Genomic DNA, 21,914 nt, shown 5'->3' on the forward strand with positions numbered 1-21,914 from the left:
CATTCCTGATACATCCTAAAATAAAGAGCATCAGAATTATCAGTTCATATTGCTTAAATTTTTACTATATATTCTTCTGACAGTAAAATCCAGGCCAATAAATACAAACAATAAATAGGGGCGAATACTCTTGGAGTACTTTGGTAGCATAACTGTAAAAGTAGATAAAATTGTGATAATGTATCTCATTTCCCAATAAGATTTTGTGTAATGCTTTTCATTTCAGGAAAAATTTGATCTCTTTTCCTTAGTAGCACATAGAGAACACAAAATAGTAAAAGTGTTATTGTTGAAACATAGCTTCTTATACTAATTTTTGAGTACTATATTTATTAACTACTGCTTTCATCAAACATAAAAATACATGTGCCATATATCTGTTATTCTTGTTCTCTTTGTATACAGCACAGACATATAGTGTATTTTGTGAGAACTTAGCTTCTGATGAAATGGAAAGTAGAGTTAGCACACTAAGAGCGAAGCAGCAAGATGGCTTTCACTATAGTCAGTTACACTTGGAAATGGTCTTTGAGGTTATCTAGTGGATTCTCTTCATTTAGAAGACACAGAAATCGAGGCTTATTGAGGTGAAGGGATCGCTAAAGACATGTTTCTCCATGGTAGAGCCAGGACTCAGACATCTGGCCTTTTGACAGGGTCTTCCTACTGTCATGAAACCACTAGATTATCGGTAATCAAATAAATATACAATCAAACAGATAAGTAAAAAAATAATGGTACAAGGACCCAGATGCAACAAAATACATTATTATAACAACTGTGGTAAAATATGGGACAAGTACTAGTAATTCTAACTCCACAATATCTTTCCAATAAATTATTTTCCTTTGCTCTATTTCTACAGACACTATCTTATTTAACCTACATTACTGTTTGCTTCAACCACTATGTTTCCAAACAAAGTTCCCCATCTCCAGTTTCTCTTTACCCTAATTGCTGCTGAAGAGTCTGCTCCTATCACTGCTTGCCGATAGCTTTCAATAGCCAACAATAAAAAACTCAAATTCTTCAATTTAAGATATAATTCAACAATTATACTTTAAGCGTTGACAATATAGTTCACTATTTGATTATCGGCTTCCTCATTCACTGTTAAAATTTAAGATCCGTGAAGCAGGACTTTTGTTGCTGTTGCTGTTGCCATTGTCCACTGACATGCCAGGAGTCTAGAATAGTAGAAGAGTCGCTGGCATAAGGCAGGAACTCAGTAACTCCCTGCTGAGTGAATGCATGAAGGTGCTGCCAAGGATTTCAAGGTACATGACATAATACCTGACTTGCTGGATTCATGAACTAGGACCTAAATGAACATGCACACACATACACTTATCACGAAATGACAACGTGCATGGCTGTCATAATTGTTAGCTGAAGTACACAGAAAGTGCAAGGATGAGACCTCTATCTTTCCATCATTATTTCTACTATTTCATTTCAAATATTCAATACCTCATCCACTTTGAAACATTTACTCTTCCCTGTACTTGTCACAAGCTTTTCTGTGTGTGTCATCGCCCAAATTCTTCTTTGGAACATTTTCCTTACTTCCTATGAAAGACTATATAACATACTCTGAGCTCTCTGAGACTTAACTGTTTCTTCTTCCACAACACCTCATCCTCAAACTCGTCCTACAGAAAAGCTGGAAAAAAAAGAAACATATAACCTCTCTGGACTTCCAAAATATGTATTAATTATTTTCTAATGGAAGAGAGCTACAGTTAAATATAGTACATGGTGGAATACATCCATAAGAAAGTATTCTACATACTTCCTTATAGTTTGTAAAAGTGAGAAAAGATGAATTAAAAAAAGTGAAAAAGGATGAATGTTTAACAGAAAAGAAACCATTTTAAAAGAATTATATTTATCAAAATATGTCACATTTTCACAGATATGATAGGTATTCAGTTCAATTCCTTATAAACACTGGCTGAATATGTATTAAATCTCAGGCACCTGTGTTAGGCACTGGAATTACAGACACAATGCCTTCCCAAAAGAATTTTCATAAGACCCAGAGTTTTCCTAAGACTGGTGATAAGATGGCATTAAAGATCAAGATAATTTTTCTCAAGAAAACATTAAGGTACAGTCTACATTCGGTCTACAGGTAGTTTTAGCAAATAGTTTGAAAGGAAATAGAATCTGCTAAGAAAAATATTTGGACACCAATTGGTCTTAACTCCTAAATCTGACTCCTAGAAGGCTGCCCCATTAATGCATATGAGATATTTCTAGCTCTCTTCTGGAAGTACAGAGTTAATGACTATTCTTTTAAAATCTTAAAAGAAAAAAAAATAAGTAAACATAATGGTCACTAAAATAAATATGCTTTAAATACAAAGGAGTTGATGCTTATGACATAGGATATTAAAATGATCATGTATGTTTCAAATGAAGTTAAAATAGTTTTATTTCTTTAATATCTAAAGATGACTCAGGACTATTCCAGAGGGGGAAAAAGCCTCAGTCATCAAAAAAATATTTTTAATTAATACAGCAAATATAACCATGTATAATAGTAGATATATAGAAAAAAGGCTTCAATTTTAATAACTAACATTATAAATAAATTCAAATTTCTACTACAGGACTTTATGTATGACATTGCATTACTTATTCATTACACCACATTCCTTTCTTAAAAAAAGAAAGTTCATGAGGATCAATTCCACATTTTGAAGAGACTCCCACTAGACAGAAAAGTGATGTATTGAAATTGAAGTAGTTTTCAATTTAAGTAGAATAAATTGAAGACACATTGTGTTTTAAAAATATCTAAAACCAAGTAATATAAAGTAGGCTAAAGTCTCAAAGTTTCCTTGGTAGAAACACTGATAATCAGACAAGAGCTCCCTAGATGATGAAACTATTTTACTTGAAATGAATGGAAAGATCAATGTAACAATTTTAAGTTTCATGTATTAAATAATTACTTCTTTTTCTTCAGTACCCACTTCTGATTTGTGCTGTCATTAATTGTAGTAATTTGTTATATATAATGTCTCGGCTTCAAATTGCCATAAATATAATTGACAAAACTAATTTTTTTGATGTTTAACAGATAATATTAAAATATATAAAGACAAAATAAAAGTTTAAAAATACTAATTTACATTAAAAATATTCAGCACAGAAAGTGTTAGCATAAGTACTAAAAAGACTTCTAAGTTATGACCAAATATAGGTAGGTAGAGATTGTGAAACAATACAGAGTATCAAAATGGCATTGTAATTGTGGGTTTTTTAAATTTTATATGAAAATTTACTCCAGAAATTTAGGATCTATTGCTCTATTCCTAGAAGATATTTAGGAGGCAAAAGGTCTCTGTTCTCGATCCAGAGATAAACCAGAAAATCATATCACCTAGTTTGAGATTTGGAGTTTTGAGAGATGATGTATAGAAAAAAGGCTATACAAATAATAAACACTACAGGAAGGAGACTGTCACTACTGCATATCATTCCAATGAACAAAATGCCAAAAATGTGAAAATACACCTTAACTCTGACTCTTTCAATAGGCTTACTACTTTTATATGCCAACCACTACACTTTGTATAGAACAGTTTTAACACACTAAGTTCAATTTTAATAATAATTCCTAGTTAGAGGACTCACAAAACCAGAGGGACTTTACTACTAAATATAAATTAGCATAAGCATTTAACAAACTTCTTAATTTATCAAATTTATCACCAAGAGGGGAATTGTCAATTATGCATATACCGAATTATATCATTACAGTGCAGCTTTGGGACAGTTAATCATGAACCTTCAGGAATCATGAATAAGTAGTGAACATTTGGCAATTTCAGAGCAATAACGTAAACAAGAAAGGTAATCGCATCAGAACAAGAGAGGTTTCAGAGAAGCTCGCAGGCAGTGATCCATGCCATCTCTAATGATTAAACCAGAAAGGAAAAAAAAACTTAAATAGCCAGACGCATATTAATATTCAATTCTTTTCTGTGCTGAAGGTCACATGGCAAAAGGACCTGTCCACTGATGAGGGTATTTTACTTTCTAACCACCGGCAGTTTCTTTTTTAACAATGGAATAATGACAAGTAATTAGGGTACACTATCTGATAATAGGAAAACAGTGAATTCTGAATAATGTGCCACCCACACAAGGTAGCTGCACTATAGTCAGGGTATAATTGCACTTATGCAATTATTGACAACATAGAGATCATTCAAATATTGTATGCTGACAAAATGTTCTATTTTAAAGGGGGTCAGAGGGTAGAGATCATTATAGCTTTACCTCAGCTATTGTTATAGAATCTGGATACAGCGTGTGAACCAAATGATTTGCCAACATGATATAAGTCAAAGCGTCTTCATCTACTTGTAGTCCAAAATACTCATGGTAGTCACCGGAAAAATTCTGACCTAGAGAACAGAAAACCAATATGGATGCATCATCTTAGCATGCAAGTCTTAACTCTGCACAAATGCCTCCACCAATTAGATGGCTGATATCAGTTTTGTTATCATAGCAAAATGTCATGAGCCAGCAATTATATGATTTAACTTACAAAAGTACTCCATATCTACATTCAAAGTTCAGACAATCCCGCAATTCAATTTTTGCTTTACAAACACAAAAACGCTGTGATTTAAAATTTTAATTTAATTTGAACTGAATTTTACAGGAGAAAAATGAAGTAAAATGATACCAAAGAGGGCTTCCCTGGTGGCGCAGTGGTTGGGAATCCTCCTGCCAATGCAGGGGACACAGGTTCAATCCCTGGTCCGGGAAGATCCCACATGCTGTGGAGCAACTAAGCCCGTGTGCCACAACTACTGAGCCCGAGTGCCACAACTACTAAAGCCTGCGTGCCTAGAACTCATGCTCCACAACGGGAGAGGCCACGCAATGAGAAGCGCATGCACTGCAACTAAGAGCAGCCCCCGCTCGTCACAACTAGAGAGGGCCCGCACGTAGCAACGAAGACCCAACGCAGCCAAAAAATATATAAATAAAAGAAATAAATTAAAAAATAAAAAATGATACCAAAGAGATTCATAAATTTTGTTTTAGATACATTTTTTGTCACACTAAGAGATCTTAATGTTAGCTAGCTCCTATTCAATCCCTCTGAAGAAAAGGGAGGATTTTGTCTGTCAGTGGGCATTTAGGTTGCTTCCATGACCTGGCTATTGTAAACGGTGTTGCAATGAACATTGGGGTGCATGTATCATTTTGAATTATGGTTTTCTCTGGGTATATGCCCAGTAGTAGGATTGCTGGGTCATATGGTAATTCTATTTTTAGTTTTTTAAGGAACCTCCATACTGTTCTCCATAGTGGCTGTATGAATTTACATTTCCAGCAACAGTGAAAGAGGGTTCCCTTTTCTCCACACCCTCTCCAGCATTTGTTGTTTGTAGATTTTCTGATAATGCCCCTTCTAACTGGTGTGAGGTGATAACTCACTGTAGTTTTGATTTGCATTTCTCTAATAATTAGTGATGTTGAGCAGCTTTTCATGTGCATCTTGGCCATCTATATACTTTCTTTGGAGAAATGTCTATTTAGGTCTTCTGCCCATTTTTGGATTGGGTTGTTTGTTTTTTTAATGTTGAGCTGCATGAGCTGTTTATATATTTTGGAGATTACTCCTTTGTCCATTGATTCATTTGCAAATATTTTTTCCCATTCTAAGGGTTGGCTTTTTGTCTTGTTTATAGTTTCCTTTCTTGTGCAAAAGCTTTGAAGTTTCATTAGGTCCCATTTGTTTATTTTTGGTTTTATTTCCATTACTCTAGGAGGCAGATCAAAAAAGATCTTGCTGTGATTTACATCAGAGTGTTCTTCCTATGTTTTCCTCTAAGAGTTACATAGTGCCCAGTCTTATATTTAGGTCTCTAATCCATTTTGAGTTTATTTTTGTGTATGGTGTTAGGGAGTGTTCTAATTTCATTCTTTTACATGTAGCTGTCCACTTTCCCCAGCACCACTTATTGAAGAGACTGTCTTTTCTCCACTGTATATCCTTGCCTCCTTTGCCATAGATTAGTTGACCATAGGTGCATGGGTTTATCTCTGGGCTTTCCATCCCGTTCCACTGATCTATATTTCTGTTTTTGTGCCAGTATCATATTGTCTTGATTACTGTAGCTTTGTAGTATAGTCTGAAGTCAGGGAACCTGATTGCTCAAGCTCCAGTTTTTTCCCTAAAGACTGCTTTGGCTATCTGGGGTCTTTTGTGTCTCCAAACAAATTTTAAGATTTTTTTGTTCTAGTTCTGTAAAAAATGCCATTGGTAATTTGAAAGGGATTGCATTGAATCTGTAGATTGCTTTGGTAGTATAGTCATTTTCACAATATTGATTCTTCCAAACCAAGAACATGGTATATCTCTCTGTTTGTATCATCTTTAATTTCTTTCATCAGTGTCTTATAGTTTTCTGCATACAGGTCTTTTGTCTCCTTAGGTAGGTTTATTCCTAGGTATTTTATGCTTTTTGTTGCAAAGGCAAATGGTAGTGTTTCCTTAATTTCTCTTTCAGATTTTTCATCATTAGTGTATAGGAATTCAACAGATTTCTGTGCATTGATTTTGTATCCTGCAACTTTTCCAAATTCATTGATTAGGTCTAGTAGTTTTCTGGTGGCATCTTTAGGATTCTCTATGTAGAGTATCATGTCATCTGCAAACAGTGACAGTTTTACTTCTTCTTTTCCATTCTGTATTTCTTTTATTTCTTTTTCTTCACTGATTGCCATGGCTAGGACTTCCAAAACTATGTTGAATAATAGTGGTGAGAGTGGACATCCTTGTCTAGTTCCTGATCTTAGAGGAAATGCTTTCAGTTTTTCACCATTGAGAATGATGTGTGCTGTGGGTTTGTCATATATGGCCTTTACTATGTTGAGGTAGGTTCCTGGTATGCCCACTTGCTGGAGATTTTTTATCATAAATCGGTGTTGAATTTTGTCAAAAGCTTTTTCTGCATCCATTGAGATGATCATATGGTTTTTCTCCTTCAGTTTTTTAATATGGTGTATCCCTTTGATTGATTGCGTATATTGAAGAATCCTTGCATCCCTGGGATAAATCCCACTTGATCATGGTGTATGATCCTTTTAATGTGCTATTGAATTCTGTCTGTTAGTATTTTATTGAGGGTTTTTGCATCTATATTCATCAGTGATATTGGTCTGTAATTTTCTTTTTTTGTAGTATCTTTGTCTGGTTTTGGTGTCAGGGTGATGGTGGCCTCATAGAATGAGTTTGGGAGTGTTCCTTCCTCTGCAATTTTTTGGAAGAGTTTGAGAAGGATGGGTGTTAGCTCTTCTCTACATGTTTTGTAGAATTCACCTGTGAAGCCATCTGGTCCTGGACTTTTGTTTCTAGCAATATATTTAATCACAGTTTCAATTTCATTACTTGTGATTGGTCTGTTCATATTTTCTATTTCTTCCTGGTTCAGTCTTGGAAGGTTATACCTTTCTAAGAAGTTGTCCATTTCTTCCAGGTTGTCCATTTTATTGGCATAGAGTTGCTTGTAATAGTCTCGTAGGATGCTTTGTATTTCTCCGGTGTCTGTTGTAACTTGTCCTTTTTTATTTCAAATTTTAATGATTTGAGTCTTCTCCCTCTTTTTCTTGATGAGTCTGGCTAATGATTTATCAATTTTGTTTATCTTCTCAAAGAACCAGCTTTTAGTTTTATTGATCTTTGTTATTGTTTTCCTTCTTTCTATTTCATTTATTTCTGCTCTGATCTTTATGATTTCTTTCCTTCTGCTAACTTTAGGTTTTGTTTGTTCTTCCTTCTCTAGTTCCTTTAGGTGTAAGGTTACATTGTTTATTAGAGATTTTTCTTGTTTCTTGAGGTAGGCTTGTATAACTATAAACTTCCCTCTTAGAACTGCTTTTGCTGCATCCCATACATTTTGGATCATCGTGTTTTCATTGTCATTTTTCTCTAGGTATTTTTTGATTTCCTGTTTGATTTCTTCAGTGATCTCTTGGCTATTTAGTAACGTATTGTTTAGCCTCCATGTGTTTGTGTTTTTTACGTTTTTTTCCCTTTAGTTCATTTCTAATCTCATAGCATTGTGGTCAGAAAAGAGGCTTGATATGATTTCAATTTTCTTAAATTTACTGAGGCTTGATTTGTGACCCAATATGTGATCTATCCTGGAGAATGTTCCATGAGCACTTGAGAAGAAAGTGTAATCTGTTGTTTTTGTATGGAATGTCCTATAAATATCAATTAAATCTCTCTGGTCTATTGTGTCATTTAAAGCTTCTGTTTCCTTATTAATTTTCTGTTTGAATGATCTGTCCATTGGTGTTGAGGTGTTAAAGTCCCCCACTATTATTGTGTTACTGTCAAATTCCTCTTTTATAGCTGTTAGCAGTTGCCTTATTTATTGAGGTGCTCCTATGTCGGGTGCATATACATTTATAATTGTTATATCTTCTTCTTGGATTGATCCCTTGATCATTATGTAGTGTCCTTCCTTGTCTCTTGTAACATTCTTTATTTTAAAGTCTATTTTATCTGATATGGGTATTGCTACTCCAGGTTTCTTCTGATTTCCATTTGCATGGAATATCTTTTTCCATCCCCTCACTTTTGGTCTGTGTGTGTCCCTAGGTCTGAAATGGGTCTTTTGTAGACAGCATATATGGGTCTTGTTTTTGTATCCATTCTGCAATCCTGTGTCTTTTGTTTGGGGCTTTTAATCCATTCACGTTTAAGGTAATTATTGATATGTATCTTCCTATTACCATTTACTTAATTGTTTTGGGTTTGCTTTTTGTAGGTCCTTTTCTTTTCTTGTTCTTCCCACTTACAGAAGTTTTATACTATTTGTTCTAGAGCTGGTTTGGTGGTGCTGAATACTCTTAGCTTTTGCTTGTCTGTAAAGCTTTTGATTTCTTGGTGGTGCTGAATACTCTTAGCTTTTGCTTGTCTGTAAAGCTTTTGATTTCTCCATCAAATCTGAATGAGATCCTTGCCAGGTAGAGTAATCTTGGTTGTAGGTTCTTCCCTTTCATCACTTTAAATATGTCATGCCACTCCCTTCTGACTTGTAGAGTTTCTGCTGAGAAATCAGCTGTTAACCTTATAGGAGTTCCCTTGTATGTTATTTGTCGTTTTTCCCTTGCTGCTTTCAATAATTTTTCTTTGTCTTTAATTTTTGCCAATTTGATTACTATGTGTCTCAGTGTGTTTCTCCTTGGGTTTATCCTGTATGGGATTCTCTGCACCTCCTGGACTTGGGTGGCTATTTCGTTTCCCATGTTAGCTATGTTTTCGACTATAATCACTTCAAATATTTTCTCGAGTCCATTCTCTCTGTCTTCTCCTTCTGGGACCCCTATAATGCCAATGTTGCTGTGTTTAATGTTGTCCCAGAGGTCTCTTAGACTGTCATCATGTCTTTTCATTGTTTTCTCTTTATTCTGTTCTGCAGCAGTGAATTCCACCATTCTGTCTTCCAGGTCACTTATCCGATCTTCTGCCTCAGTGATTCTGCTATTGAGTCCTTCTAGTGTATTTTTCATTTCACTTATTGTATTGTTCATCTCTGTTTGTTTGTTCTTTAATTCTTCTAGGTCTTTTTTTTTTTTTTTCTTTTGTGGTACATGGGCCTCTCACTGTTGTGGCCTCTATCGCTGTGGAGCACAGGCTCTGGATGCACAGGCTCAGCGGCCATGGCTCATGGGCCCAGCCACTCCGCAGCATGTGGGATCTTACCGGACCGGGGCCTGAACCCGCATCTCCTGCATTGGCAGGTGGACTCTCAACCACTGTGCCACCAGGGAAGCCCCCTCTTCTATGTTTTTGTTAAACATTTCTTGCATCCTCTCAATCTCTGCCTCCATTCTTTTTCCTAGCTTCTGGATCATCTTCACTATCACTATTCTGAATTCTTTTTCTGGCAGGTTGCCTATCTCCACTTCATTTAGTCGGTTTCTGGGGTTTTATCTTGTTCCTTCATCTGGTACATAGCCCTCTGCCTTTTCATCTTGTCTCTCTTTCTGTGAATGTGGTTTTTGTTCCACAGGCTGCAGGACTGTAGTTCTTCTTGCTTCTGCTCTCTGCCCTCTGTTGGATTAGGCTATCTAAGAGGCTCGTGCATGTTTCCTGATGGGAGGGACTGCTGGTGGGTAGAGATGGCTGTTCTTCTGGTGGGCAGAATCCAATAAAACTTTAATCCCCTTATCTGCTAATGGGTGGGGCTGAGTTCCTTCCCTGTTGTTTGTTTTGCCTGAGGTGACCCAACTCTGAAGCCTTCCCGGTCTTTTTGGTGGGGCTAATGGCGGACTCTGGGAGGGCTCACACCAAGGAGTACTTCCCAGAACTTCTGCTACCAGTGTCCTTATCCTCGTGGTCAGCCACAGCCACACCCCACCTCTGCAGGAGTCCCTCCAACGCTAGCAGGTAGGTCTGGTTCAGTCTCCTATGGAGTCACTGCTCCTTCCCTTGGGTTTCGATGCGCACACTACTTTGTGTGTGCCCTCCAAGAGCGGAGTCTGTTTTCCCCAGTCCTGTTGAAGTTCTCTAATCAAATCTCGCTATCCTTCAAAGTCTGATTCTCTACAAATTCCTCCTCCCATTCCCAGACCCCCAGGTTGGAAAGCCTGCTGTGGGGCTCAAAACCTTCACTCCAGTTGGTGGACTTCTGTGGTATAAGTGTTCTTCAGTTTGTGATTCACCCACCCAGCAGTTATGGGATTTGATTTTATTGTGATTGCACCCCTCCTACCGTCTCATTGTGGCTTCTCCTTTGTCTTTGGATGTGGGGTATCTTTTTTCAAGAGTTCCAGTGTCTTCCTGTCGATGATTGTTCAGCAGTTAGTTGGGATTCCAGTGTTCTAGCAAGACGGAGTGAGAGCACGTCCTTCTACTCCACCATCTTGAAGAATGTCTACTGTCTCACTATTTGTTATTATCCTCATCTCAAAGCGGGAAAGCATGCTAAGTAACTCAGAATGTTTTTCTTTACCATTTCTTGGACCCTGTACCCATAAAAAGCATATCCCATATCCATGGATTTCAGTTCCATTTCACCAACTCCACAATTCCTTGGAAAATACCTAGCCCTCAGCACAGTGAGGTTGTGCTGGGGCATGTAGATGTTTTAATCTAGGAGAGGATCTTTTTGAATTTTGTCTTGCTTGCCCTTTTCATCCTCTAAGTCAGCTTCTCTCCAAAGTGGAAGATATCAATGAAACCTGTCATGTCTTATAGATTCAACTTCCCTAGGAATGTTTCACGTGGCCAACATCTTGACTGAGAGCAGTTAACAGCACACTTTGAATATAGCATCTTTCCTTGGCAGCCACTTTTTGATTTATACTCTAAAGTCAATTTTTTGGATTGGTTGTTGCCAGTAAATATTTGGTCATTAAAAAACTAATAATTATTCTCCATGTTATCGATTGAAGGATTAGGATTCTGTGATCCCACTTCTCTGTACAACTTTTTAACTGAAGATCTTTGATCCATATTTTTAATTACAGATTAATTTACAATTTAATTTTAACTGAGCACATCTATATTTAAAATATACATATTTTCTTCAATGTTTAATATGCAAAGGAACCCATACATTAACAAATGTTCTCATTTATTATTTTTGTTATTTATTTTTCATTACAACTGCTGTCATGTTCACAGCCTGAGGGTGCTGTAATAAATGGTATCCTTAAAAAACATTTTTAAAAGAATGCTACATATTAAAGAGAGCATATTATTAAGTAGATATATTTCAAAGAAAATAATTATATTTTATTTACTTATAAAATGTATTTGACCCAATGTATTGCCAAAAAGGGATCAGAAGTGATCAGAGACAAGACATACACAATGGAACTAATAAAAATCAATCCAACAGTAATGGCTACTGCAGCAACATAACTGAACCCCAAGCCTGGTTGTAATCTTCCAGTAAAAAATAAAATAAAATCATTAGTTACATCTGTAATGTATCAGGTTACCTTACCTATTCCATGGTGATGATAGAGCATGGATGTAACACCATCAAAACGAAATCCATCAAATCTATATTCTTCCAACCACCATCTTATGTTTGACAGAAGAAATCTTAAAACTTCCCAGCTAAAATATTAGATAAATACATATTTAAGCATAATGTATATAGTATTTTCCTTAATTCTTATACATCCTTTGCTAAGAGTAATAATTAAGATCAAAATCTCTCTCTTAGGAATCATGATGTTCAAAGAAATATATCACATAAACAACAGAAACTACTAAGATTTACCTCATTTGTTTGATGAAATTCATTCTAATAGGAAAATGTGTTAAATTTCTTTAGCTGCAAAATCACTCAATATCTGAGAAAAACCTAAGGAAAAAATGTGTCAGTCTGGTCCAAAGTGCAGGGACTCTGTCTTGTTCAATGCAAACATACAGTGATTACTACACAGTATTGGTTACTAAAAAAAGAGAAAAAAAGAAAAAAACAAACAAAAACACAAAGTCTGTCACTTATCTCTGAATTTTCATCATGATTTTTCATGTAATATAACCACAGTTACGTAGTTTCTCCTTTCAGAAAATATAATTTCATTATCAATAGAAAACTGCTTTCAGCCTTCAGTGTTTGCTTAAAATATTTCCTTATTCTACAGTTTAAAACAGATATAGTTCAGAATAAAAAGTAAAAGAAAAAAGAGAGTTTTAAAATCAACCATATGATAAGCAGTATTATACTTACTGGACTTGTTTTGTGAGGGTAAAAGAAGGAGACCTAATTACTAGAATATACATGTTTAATAAAGTAAAAAGTTCTACAAGTTAAAGAGTCCTATATCCATAAAAACAGAAAGAAAACAAAGAACTGTTATAACTCAATTAAAAACACCACATGAAACAAGGCTATTTTGGACAATTGAAAAGAAGGCATCATCAATTAGTATTTTTTTTTTTAGTCATACAGTTATGGTTGAGTTCTCTATCTCATTATAACTACGGTCTTAAGACTTTAATACCTCATTTAGTTTAATGACAAAGCAGTAATAGTGTACACAATTTCTTAACCCATTTGAAATTTGTTAATTTTTTTAACCTTCTATATATTAAAGAGCCATCTGACATAAGTGGAGATTAAGTCATCACAATCAACTCCAGAATTGTAAATCAAAACTTTGGGGCAAGATGAGTATCATTGGTAATTAACTGCTTTAAATAAGTTACTTTGAGTTTTGAAAACTTACTCAAAGTTAAGAAATGAAAAAAAAAAACAGAAATCCAAGCAATCCAGTTGATATGAAAGGGAGCCCGGAGGTTCTAGATTGTTAGGTCCAAGCCATGATGAAGGTAGAATATACCAATGTTTCTATTAATGCATATTCATTTAGGGTTTAAAGAGAAAAAATTCTGTTTAACAAAAAGAAATGAATAGATCAAAATTGCTCTATTTTTTTGAAGTTTCTTTAAAATTAATAAACTTTATTTTTTAGAGCAGTTTTGGGTTCACTGCAAAATTTAAAGGAAGCATGTCTATACTTTTTTTTTTAACAAGGTTGCTATATGAATATTTCAGAAAGAATAAATTTGCATATCAATAATCCTTTCTAAACAATATTTTGAAAAGGTCATACTTTTCTCATTTGATTGGTAATGTATATTTTACTTCTGAAAGGCAAACTGAAAAGTTATTTTTAGCCCAAAATACCTCAGAGTAGGAACAAAACCTGTTTAAAAACTAAATATCTTGGGTAGATGTATGAAGATACAAATATGTAAACCAGAGTTCACAGACTGTCCCTGGGCCTGATCTGACATGTATTACTGTTTTGTTTACCTTGCAGAAGGCAATAGGCCCTTGAACAACATAGGTTCGAACTACACAGGTCCACTTATATTTTTTTTCAATAAATATACAGTCATCCCTCCATATTCTTGGATTAGCATCCTTGGATACAGAGCGACCACAGTATTCATTATACTATGCCACTTTATATAAGGGACTTGAGCATCTGTGGATTTTGGTATATGGTGGGGCTCCTGGAACCAATCTTCTGCAGATGTTGAGGGACAACTGTACTTTCAATTTTTCAGTTTGAATTTCTGAAGATGGAACATGTATTTTCTGGTTCCTCCCAGTACCTGCAACGCCACATTCTCATACCAACCCTATTGACTAATTTACATCACCATCTTGGGCTGATGGACATTTACTGTCAATTTCTAACATAAATATTAGACATTTATGTTAGGCAGGTAAACACATTCAAATGTGAAAACTGCATCCTAATATCTACAGAGAAAAAGTAAGAGAAAAGAAGGAAAAAAGCCAATGATATTGCAATTCAATAAAAAGCAGAAAAGAAGGTATGTGAATCTAATTATTAAAAAGAAAGTACTGCGCAATATCACATACTTGATTAAGGGCGGAGTTACTAAATGTCCTACTGATTCCTGTTATTACAATATTTAAACTATCTTCTTCTTGACCAAAAGGAGTTATAAAACTATATTTAACATACTTGGCTGTAACTATGTGAGTAGACAGATTCTTGGTATGAGTAAATAGAAAAAGAATTTCCTGTGATAATCAGAAAAGAAACAATAATGAAAATGAAGCATATAATTAAAAAGTTCAAATGGGTTAAAAAAATACTAAATTCTATCCTATGGACCTCTAAAATTCTCTTAACCTGAAACAAAGTCTAAACAACATAAAAATTCTTTAAAAAAATCACCACAAGATTAAACAGATAGGAACAAATCAAATTTGTAGTGCTTTCAAAATAATCCATTTTATTATATTTTATGAATATGTAAATCATTAATAAAACATAAAATAGATGTGTAGTCTGTGGAGATAGAAAAGAGATTCAGTTGACCCTTGAACAATATGGGTTTGAACAGTGTGGGTCCACTAATATGTGGATATTTTTCGGTAAATACAGTACCTGTATTTTCATTTTACAGATCTTTAAATTAGCGAACTGTGGGGAAAAGTTTGTGTTCAATTAGAGATCACAATATGTGGAATCAAAAGAACTATAGTTTGAGTCCTGATTCTAATCCAAACTGTTTCAGCTTGAGTGAGTCATTTATCAATTACTTTGTTTTTGAGGCAGAGATAGCAGATGTGGATTTCAACTGAGTAGGGGTAGGTGCATCTAAACCCCAAGTTGTTCAACGGTCAACTGGACACAAAATTTTACAGGGGAGTAAACTATCTAGAATGAAAATAGTAAAGAAACAAACTCTAGAACATTTTGTTTTTTAACAAAATCTTGGGAAATACATTCAGGAAAAAAATCACATCTAAAATTTTCAAGTTAGTAGCAGTAAATAGAAAGCAAAAGTTAAAAGTATTAATTCTCTGGTTATACATATTTTTTAAAACTAGATTATTTTAAAAAGTTAGTAAAAAAATTGATCTTATAAAGGTAATATTTTATAAATAAATAGCCTTTGTTGTTCAAGAAAAAATAAACTACCAGTGCAGGAAATAGGGGGAAAGACAGACTCATAATTATGTTCCCAATATTTCTGTAGTCCAAATTTTCTCTTATCATCTTAGCATGATAAATCCAGACAGATAAATTTGCTCTATAAACTCAGTGTCCTAATAAAACTAATTTAAAACACAGGTTGCTTGCACTCAGATCACAAAAATTGGGGCTTTCAAGACCTAACAAGACAGAGAACCAGGAAGACTGAGGTCTGAGTCCCTAAATAACCAGACCGTACACGTGAGTAATTGCATGGACACAATCCAGAACTCAAAGTTGAAAAAGAGCAGGTTTTAGAGGGTTTACAGTATCACTGGAATAAAGATGTAGCTTTCTTTTTTTTTTTCTTATACTATGTAACCATCCAACAATGTTAACAATGTATTTAATTATTATATAAATATATTTATCCCAGGTCACTGAAGTTAAATTATAAGAGGAAAGCTGTGCCAGGAGCCCTCCAGACAACATCCAGATCTAGTGATTCATTAGGAGACCTACAGGAGTAAGCATATAGTCATGCTCATGGCTATGATTTATTACATACAGTAAAAGGATAAAAAGCAAAATCGGTAAAGAAAAAGGTGCATGGGGCAAAGTTTAAAGGAGTCTAGGTGTAAACTTCCAAGAGTCGCCCTCTCCTGATAGAGTCACACTTAATTCCTCTGACAACAAACACAACACTTGTGAAATGTCATCTACCAGGGAAGCTTGTGAGAGACTCAGTTCTCAGCAGTTTTACTGGGGGCTGGTGAAATCTTAAATTATGTTAAAAATCTAAATCTAAAGGACCTCCAGCTGAGGTATTCTGTTTTGCACCCTACTTTTCAGCAGTCACATGTACGATGCAATTATTAAGCTTATACATGAATGAAATCGTTCACTGTATCTAAGCTTTGCCTTTTAAATAGAACACCAGAACAAACTTAAGGAATATATACCAGTGAAAATATAGATTTCTGAAAGACGTCTATTACTAATCCTACTGTAGTAAATTTCAAATTCAGCACCCATAAATTGCATTTTTCCTTCTTTGAGGGGCTGAGAAGAAGAGTTAGGATATATTCCAAATTATGACTGAATTACAAATATTACTCAATGTGCTCTGTAGTAACGAACTGAATCATCTCAATTGAATGGTTTGCCTTGAGTCAAAGTAGGAAAACGTCTGGCAAAGGGTACGATAGAAAAGGCAATTTACTTTTTCTACTTCAAAATGTCATCAGACAGCCCATGACACAGTTAATATATCCAGTTGATTAGAGTCCCATAAAAATATAAAGCAGAATTTAAGAGTACAGTTTTACTTTGGTTTGTTACAGCAGACAAGGTGGGGCTTTGATTTTAAGATTATTCCATTGACACAAGGCTTTTAAAGTCTGTCCTTAAAAACCACAAAGTAGCCTAGTTTCCAAACACCTGGAAGAATTTGATGCTAACAAATATATACTTAGGAACCAGCTTGAATGTATTTGAGAGGTAACCTATTTTAGTTATTAGCTTTCTATCTTAAACCAATTAACACATAAATTAGAAACAAATACTATGTCATATATACTGCCTAAGATCGACTGATTAGCTTACTCATATATTCTATGAAGCAAGAACAAAATCCCTAAAATCCAGAAAAAGATAATGAAATGTGCTGACTTTCCTGTGAATCATAAACCACTAAAAATGTTTAAATCACAGGTGTCTGATATAGAAACTGAATATGTCAATGAAAAATATATAAATTTAAGGATTTCTGGCAATCAAAATAATCAGTCTAATTGGTTTGGATGTCTGAAATATTCAACCTGTAATCAAGGAATGACGATTTATTAAGATAATTTTGTCACACAGATAATTCCAATATTAAGGTTTTTAGGAAATATCCCTAAAATCAAAAACTGTTGATTTGTCTCACATTCTGCCAATGAACTTTATAATGAAATAAAACATAGTCAAATTTTCTTGGCAAGCAAGTATAATCAGATGTAACCACACTTATTAGATGAAGTTACATTTTGTAATTCAAAACTATTTGCCTAATGTATTTATCTGTGGCCCTGAATAACTTCTAGAGTTTTCAAAATCAGCCACTTAGTCCACTGGATATTACTAACCCCACTAATATTGCATACAAATAAATAGGAGACATTTTTAAGCAGTGGCCAAATATTAAAATATGAAGAAAAATTATATATTCCTCTTAGCTATTACAGAGTCTTTGAAGCTGAATGGCTATTAAAACGTACATCATAAAACCATAAAGCAAAAGTTACATGTTTTGATCTGAGTATTTCAACTGAGGCAGTAGATTAACCTTAAACAAAGAAAGTACTTTGAGACTTTTTCTTTTATAGAAAAATATGGCATGTCAAATAGAAGGATGGAGTCTCGAATCACAATCACAATAACATTTGTTTTAAAGGAAGATACTCTTTTTAAAGGAAACTAACATTTTTTTAAAGGAAGATACTGAAAAGCAGGTAATATCTTACTACATACTCTATTTTAAAAAATAAAAAAACTCATCTATCAGTATAATTTTAATATAACTAGTCAATAAAGGGAAAATGCTATATTTTTTTTGCTTTTTACTTGGTCAACAGAAGTTATACTGTCAGTCAACTGGAATTGATTGAGAAAAATTTTAAACATCAAAAAGTGCAAAAAGTGCTTATTCATATCTCGTACAACATAATAGTGTCATCTATAACAAAATGTATCTAGGTCTTTAGACAGTATATTGAGGTGACTGTATACATTAATTTCAAACAAAATTGGATAGTAAGAAGCACACAACTTAATGCGACAAAGTATTAATTCAACTACTAAAAATCTGTAATAATATAAATTTCAGAAATGGGTTTTTATTATAAAATATGATTTTGAAGTTTTCTTTTCAATATCACGTTATTTTTTTTTATTTCAACCTGTACAACTTTATTTTATTTAAATTAATATACTGTTTAATCATATTATATCCACTGAGCCCTGGTTATCTACATTCATTATTACAATAAAACATTTTCTTCCCCTTAAGGCCTAAATTGTACTTAGCTTATTAAATATTGAATTAAAATTACCTCCATTTATATTACCTGTAAGTCTAATCAGGTATTCTCTAGGAAAGGATGGCATATTATACTTTCATATGCTAAAATGTTTCCAATTATACTTTTACTAAAAAAAAAAAAAATACGTGAGAAATGTTCAAGTCTCTCTTTTCTCTAAATTTATATTCTTAACAAGCTTGGTTACCTGCTCAAGTAAGATGAGAAAAATGCAAACTTCGAGGGGAGTGTGTTTGTCCCTGTGTATGTGTGTGCATAAGGGTGGGGAGCAGAGTGCTAAGGGACCAGCAGTGAAAGCAAAAGTAAAAGTTTTTCAGTCTGATACAAAAAAAGAGATAAATCTAAAATAACTAATAACCCACTCTGATAATGATTAATTACCCTGAATGATTAAAAAATTAATGTTTTCATACTATTTATTTATTTATTTATTTATTTATTTTTGCGTTACGCCGGCCTCTCACTGTTGTGGCCTCTCTTGTTGCGGAGCACAGGCTCCGGACGCGCAGGCTCGGCGGCCATGGCTCACGGGCCCAGCCGCTCCGCGGCATGTGGGATCTTCCCGGACCAGGGCACGAACCCGTGTCCCCTGCATCGGCAGGGGGACTCTCAACCACTGCGCCACCAGGGAAGTCCCATACTATTTATTTTTTAATCAGTCTATATTTCTTTGCTTTCTCATAAAGATTGTTACCAAAGGTGATTTTTCAAAGCATTAGAGCTTATCAAATATATTATTAAAATTTGGACAAAACTTAGATCTTTTTCAAAGTAGAGGGCGCAAGAAAGCTGAGCATCTCAAGGTCCAGAAAGCAGAAAGACAAGCTAAATCATCCTCTATAATGAAACATAGGGGAGGTATTATATAAAATTATTACATATCTCATCTGAACAAGGCATTGCTCTTCTACAGAACAAATCACTATAAGTTAGCTAATTACATATACATACATACAGGTACACAGATACACATCCACCTTTTCCAAACAAGGTTAAAAATTCAACCTTACGTATAGAATGAAATTCAACCTTACATATAGAATGAAAATAATTATTGCTCCAGATCAAAACTGACAGTGACTTAAACATATATAGATATACATTATTGGCAAATATTAAACTATAATTGGTAATCATATTTTAAAAGCTATTTTAATGGTAAAAGTTTGGAAACATTAACTATTTACGTATTTCTCATTTTTCAATTTTTCTCTTGTGATTGATTTATTTCTAATAGATTAACTTGATATTTAAGTGAACTATTATAATATTTCTATTGTAGAAAAATAACTCATAAACTTGATAATTTTCCATCACTGTATTAAAATTTATAATTATATATATAATGTTTATTTACTTATATTTAACCAGTTTCATTTCAAAAGACTGACTTGAGGTAATTTAAAGATAAATACATCTAAACAGCTTTAAAACTAAATGAGAAAAATACAAGTGAAGGAGAACAAAGATCTGTAGATAAACAAGTATAAAGCATCTGGGAATTAATTTTCTTTTCTAGTCCAAAATAATTATGATTTTATAGACTATATTGACTACAAGAGGGTTTTCCTTGACTATCACCCCTAAATAGTTAATATTTTAAGACAACATTCAAGAAAAATACTATTATAGTTTATATAAAGTTATAGATATTTAGAATACTAAGGAAGTTGCAATGCAACAATGTACTCTGAGACCAGAAATGGATAAAGCACTCTGGGGAGGAGATGAGTTGGGGAATACCAGTTGCATAGGGATAGAGATAAGGCAAGGGAAAAAAGAAGCCCCTAGTTCTTCAGAAAATGTTATGTGCATGCCTGTGTGTGCTTTGTGTGTGTGTGTGTGTGTGTGTGTGTGTGTGCGCGTGTGTGTGTGCGTGTGTGTTTTGGGGGTGGGAAATTGAGGAAAACTGTATGGGAAGCTGCTATTAATCATATTTAAATTTCAACTATCACTCCTTCAGCAGTTTTCAAATTTGCACTAACCTTGTTAAATATGATATAGTTCTTTAATGTCTATTTGTACACATTCCTACAAACAAAGGGAATTAGCCTTTAGCAGGCTGGCTAGAATAGAACAGAATGGAGAATATAGGTGTTATATAGAAAATAAAAAGAAATTCAAATTCATTGAATGTCTACTGGCTTCTAGAACTCACATATTACATAGTCTCACTTAACAAGGCTATAATACCAAGTGTGTTTCATGGTTGGAGAATCTGAGATTTTAAAAAGTTAAAATGTTCAGGGTCACCCAGCTAATAAGTATAGGTGGAACTCAACCTTTTGAGTCCAAAACCTCAACCCTTAAGTATAATTGGATAGTGCTACATTCAGCATGACCATGTATAAGTTAATTTTTGTTTTTGGCAATTTCCTTAGTACAATAATTTTTTAAAACCACATACTCATAGCTCCAACATGTGGTCATGTCAGTTGTATGAACTTGGGCAAGGTACTTAACTTCTCTAAGCCTCAGTTTTCTCAACTGTAAAATGGAAGATAATTTCAGCACACTCCTGAAAGAGGATTAAATAGGATAATATGTAAAATGTGGTTAGCAGTGTTTGATATATAGTCCTGTGAGGGACAGACAAGCCTCCATTCACAGCTCCCTTCAGGGCCCCCAAACCTTTATTTCAAGTAGTAGTTCTGGCAAGCCCTGCATCCAAACAGCAGGTGAAGGCACCAGGTTGACCATCAGTGCTTTCTGCAATGTATCCATGACAGTTCATGAACATAAGCTGCACAAACTATCATATCTCCTTCTATATGGAATAAGCAATCTGACAAATGATATCTCTCTCGGTTATACGAACTATCATCCTATATTTGGGTTTCTTGTACTTATTTTTACCCTGGATTACCATACATTTCTGAGCACAGTCATCAGCTTTAATCTCTCGTCTTCTTCCAAATTTCACTTGGTACCTCTTGAAGTAGGCCTTATTCTTGATAACTTTACTAAATCCCATCCTGCAGAACAGAGACCTGTGCCCACCGCTAGCCACAGACCTACAGATCCAGCACCTCTGAGAGTGGCAGTGGGGTGGGAGTGGGGAAGTGGCCACAGCCCAAACTCAGGCACAGTAATTAGCCAGAATTTTTTTCTTTAAAGAGAATACCTTTGGGATAATTTTCTTTCTAGCAAGATACGTCTCTGGAAAATTCCCACTTCATGTTATAGCCTCTTTCCCAATTAAGGTTCACGCTTTTCTTGAATCCTGTCCCAACTACTGCCCCCTTCAGCTGAGACTTTGCTCTATCAGTCTTAAGAAGCCATTCCTTTTTTCCCTTGCTCTCTGTGGCTCCTTAATTCCTAAACTAGCTCTCCATATGATCTCTTCTTCTCTTTCCC

The 21,914-nt window shown here is 34.5% G+C and overlaps 1 protein-coding gene across 1 annotated transcript in view; it reads right to left on the minus strand.

The window, feature by feature from the left end:
* GBE1 (1,4-alpha-glucan branching enzyme 1) overlaps nucleotides 1–21,914 on the minus strand; it is a 327,728-nt gene that overhangs the window by 119,249 nt on the left and 186,565 nt on the right. Inside the window, exons 8-10 of the mRNA XM_007468908.1 lie at nucleotides 12,003–12,118; nucleotides 4,294–4,421; nucleotides 8–15 (exon numbers count right to left, since the gene is read on the minus strand). Of these exons, the coding sequence (XP_007468970.1) occupies nucleotides 8–15; nucleotides 4,294–4,421; nucleotides 12,003–12,118 (252 nt within the window). The remainder of the gene's footprint in view (nucleotides 1–7; nucleotides 16–4,293; nucleotides 4,422–12,002; nucleotides 12,119–21,914) is intronic.

Source organism: Lipotes vexillifer, unplaced genomic scaffold (assembly GCF_000442215.2).
Source record: "Lipotes vexillifer unplaced genomic scaffold, Lipotes_vexillifer_v1.1 scaffold65, whole genome shotgun sequence".
In the NCBI taxonomy this organism is placed as follows: domain Eukaryota; kingdom Metazoa; phylum Chordata; class Mammalia; order Artiodactyla; family Lipotidae; genus Lipotes; species Lipotes vexillifer.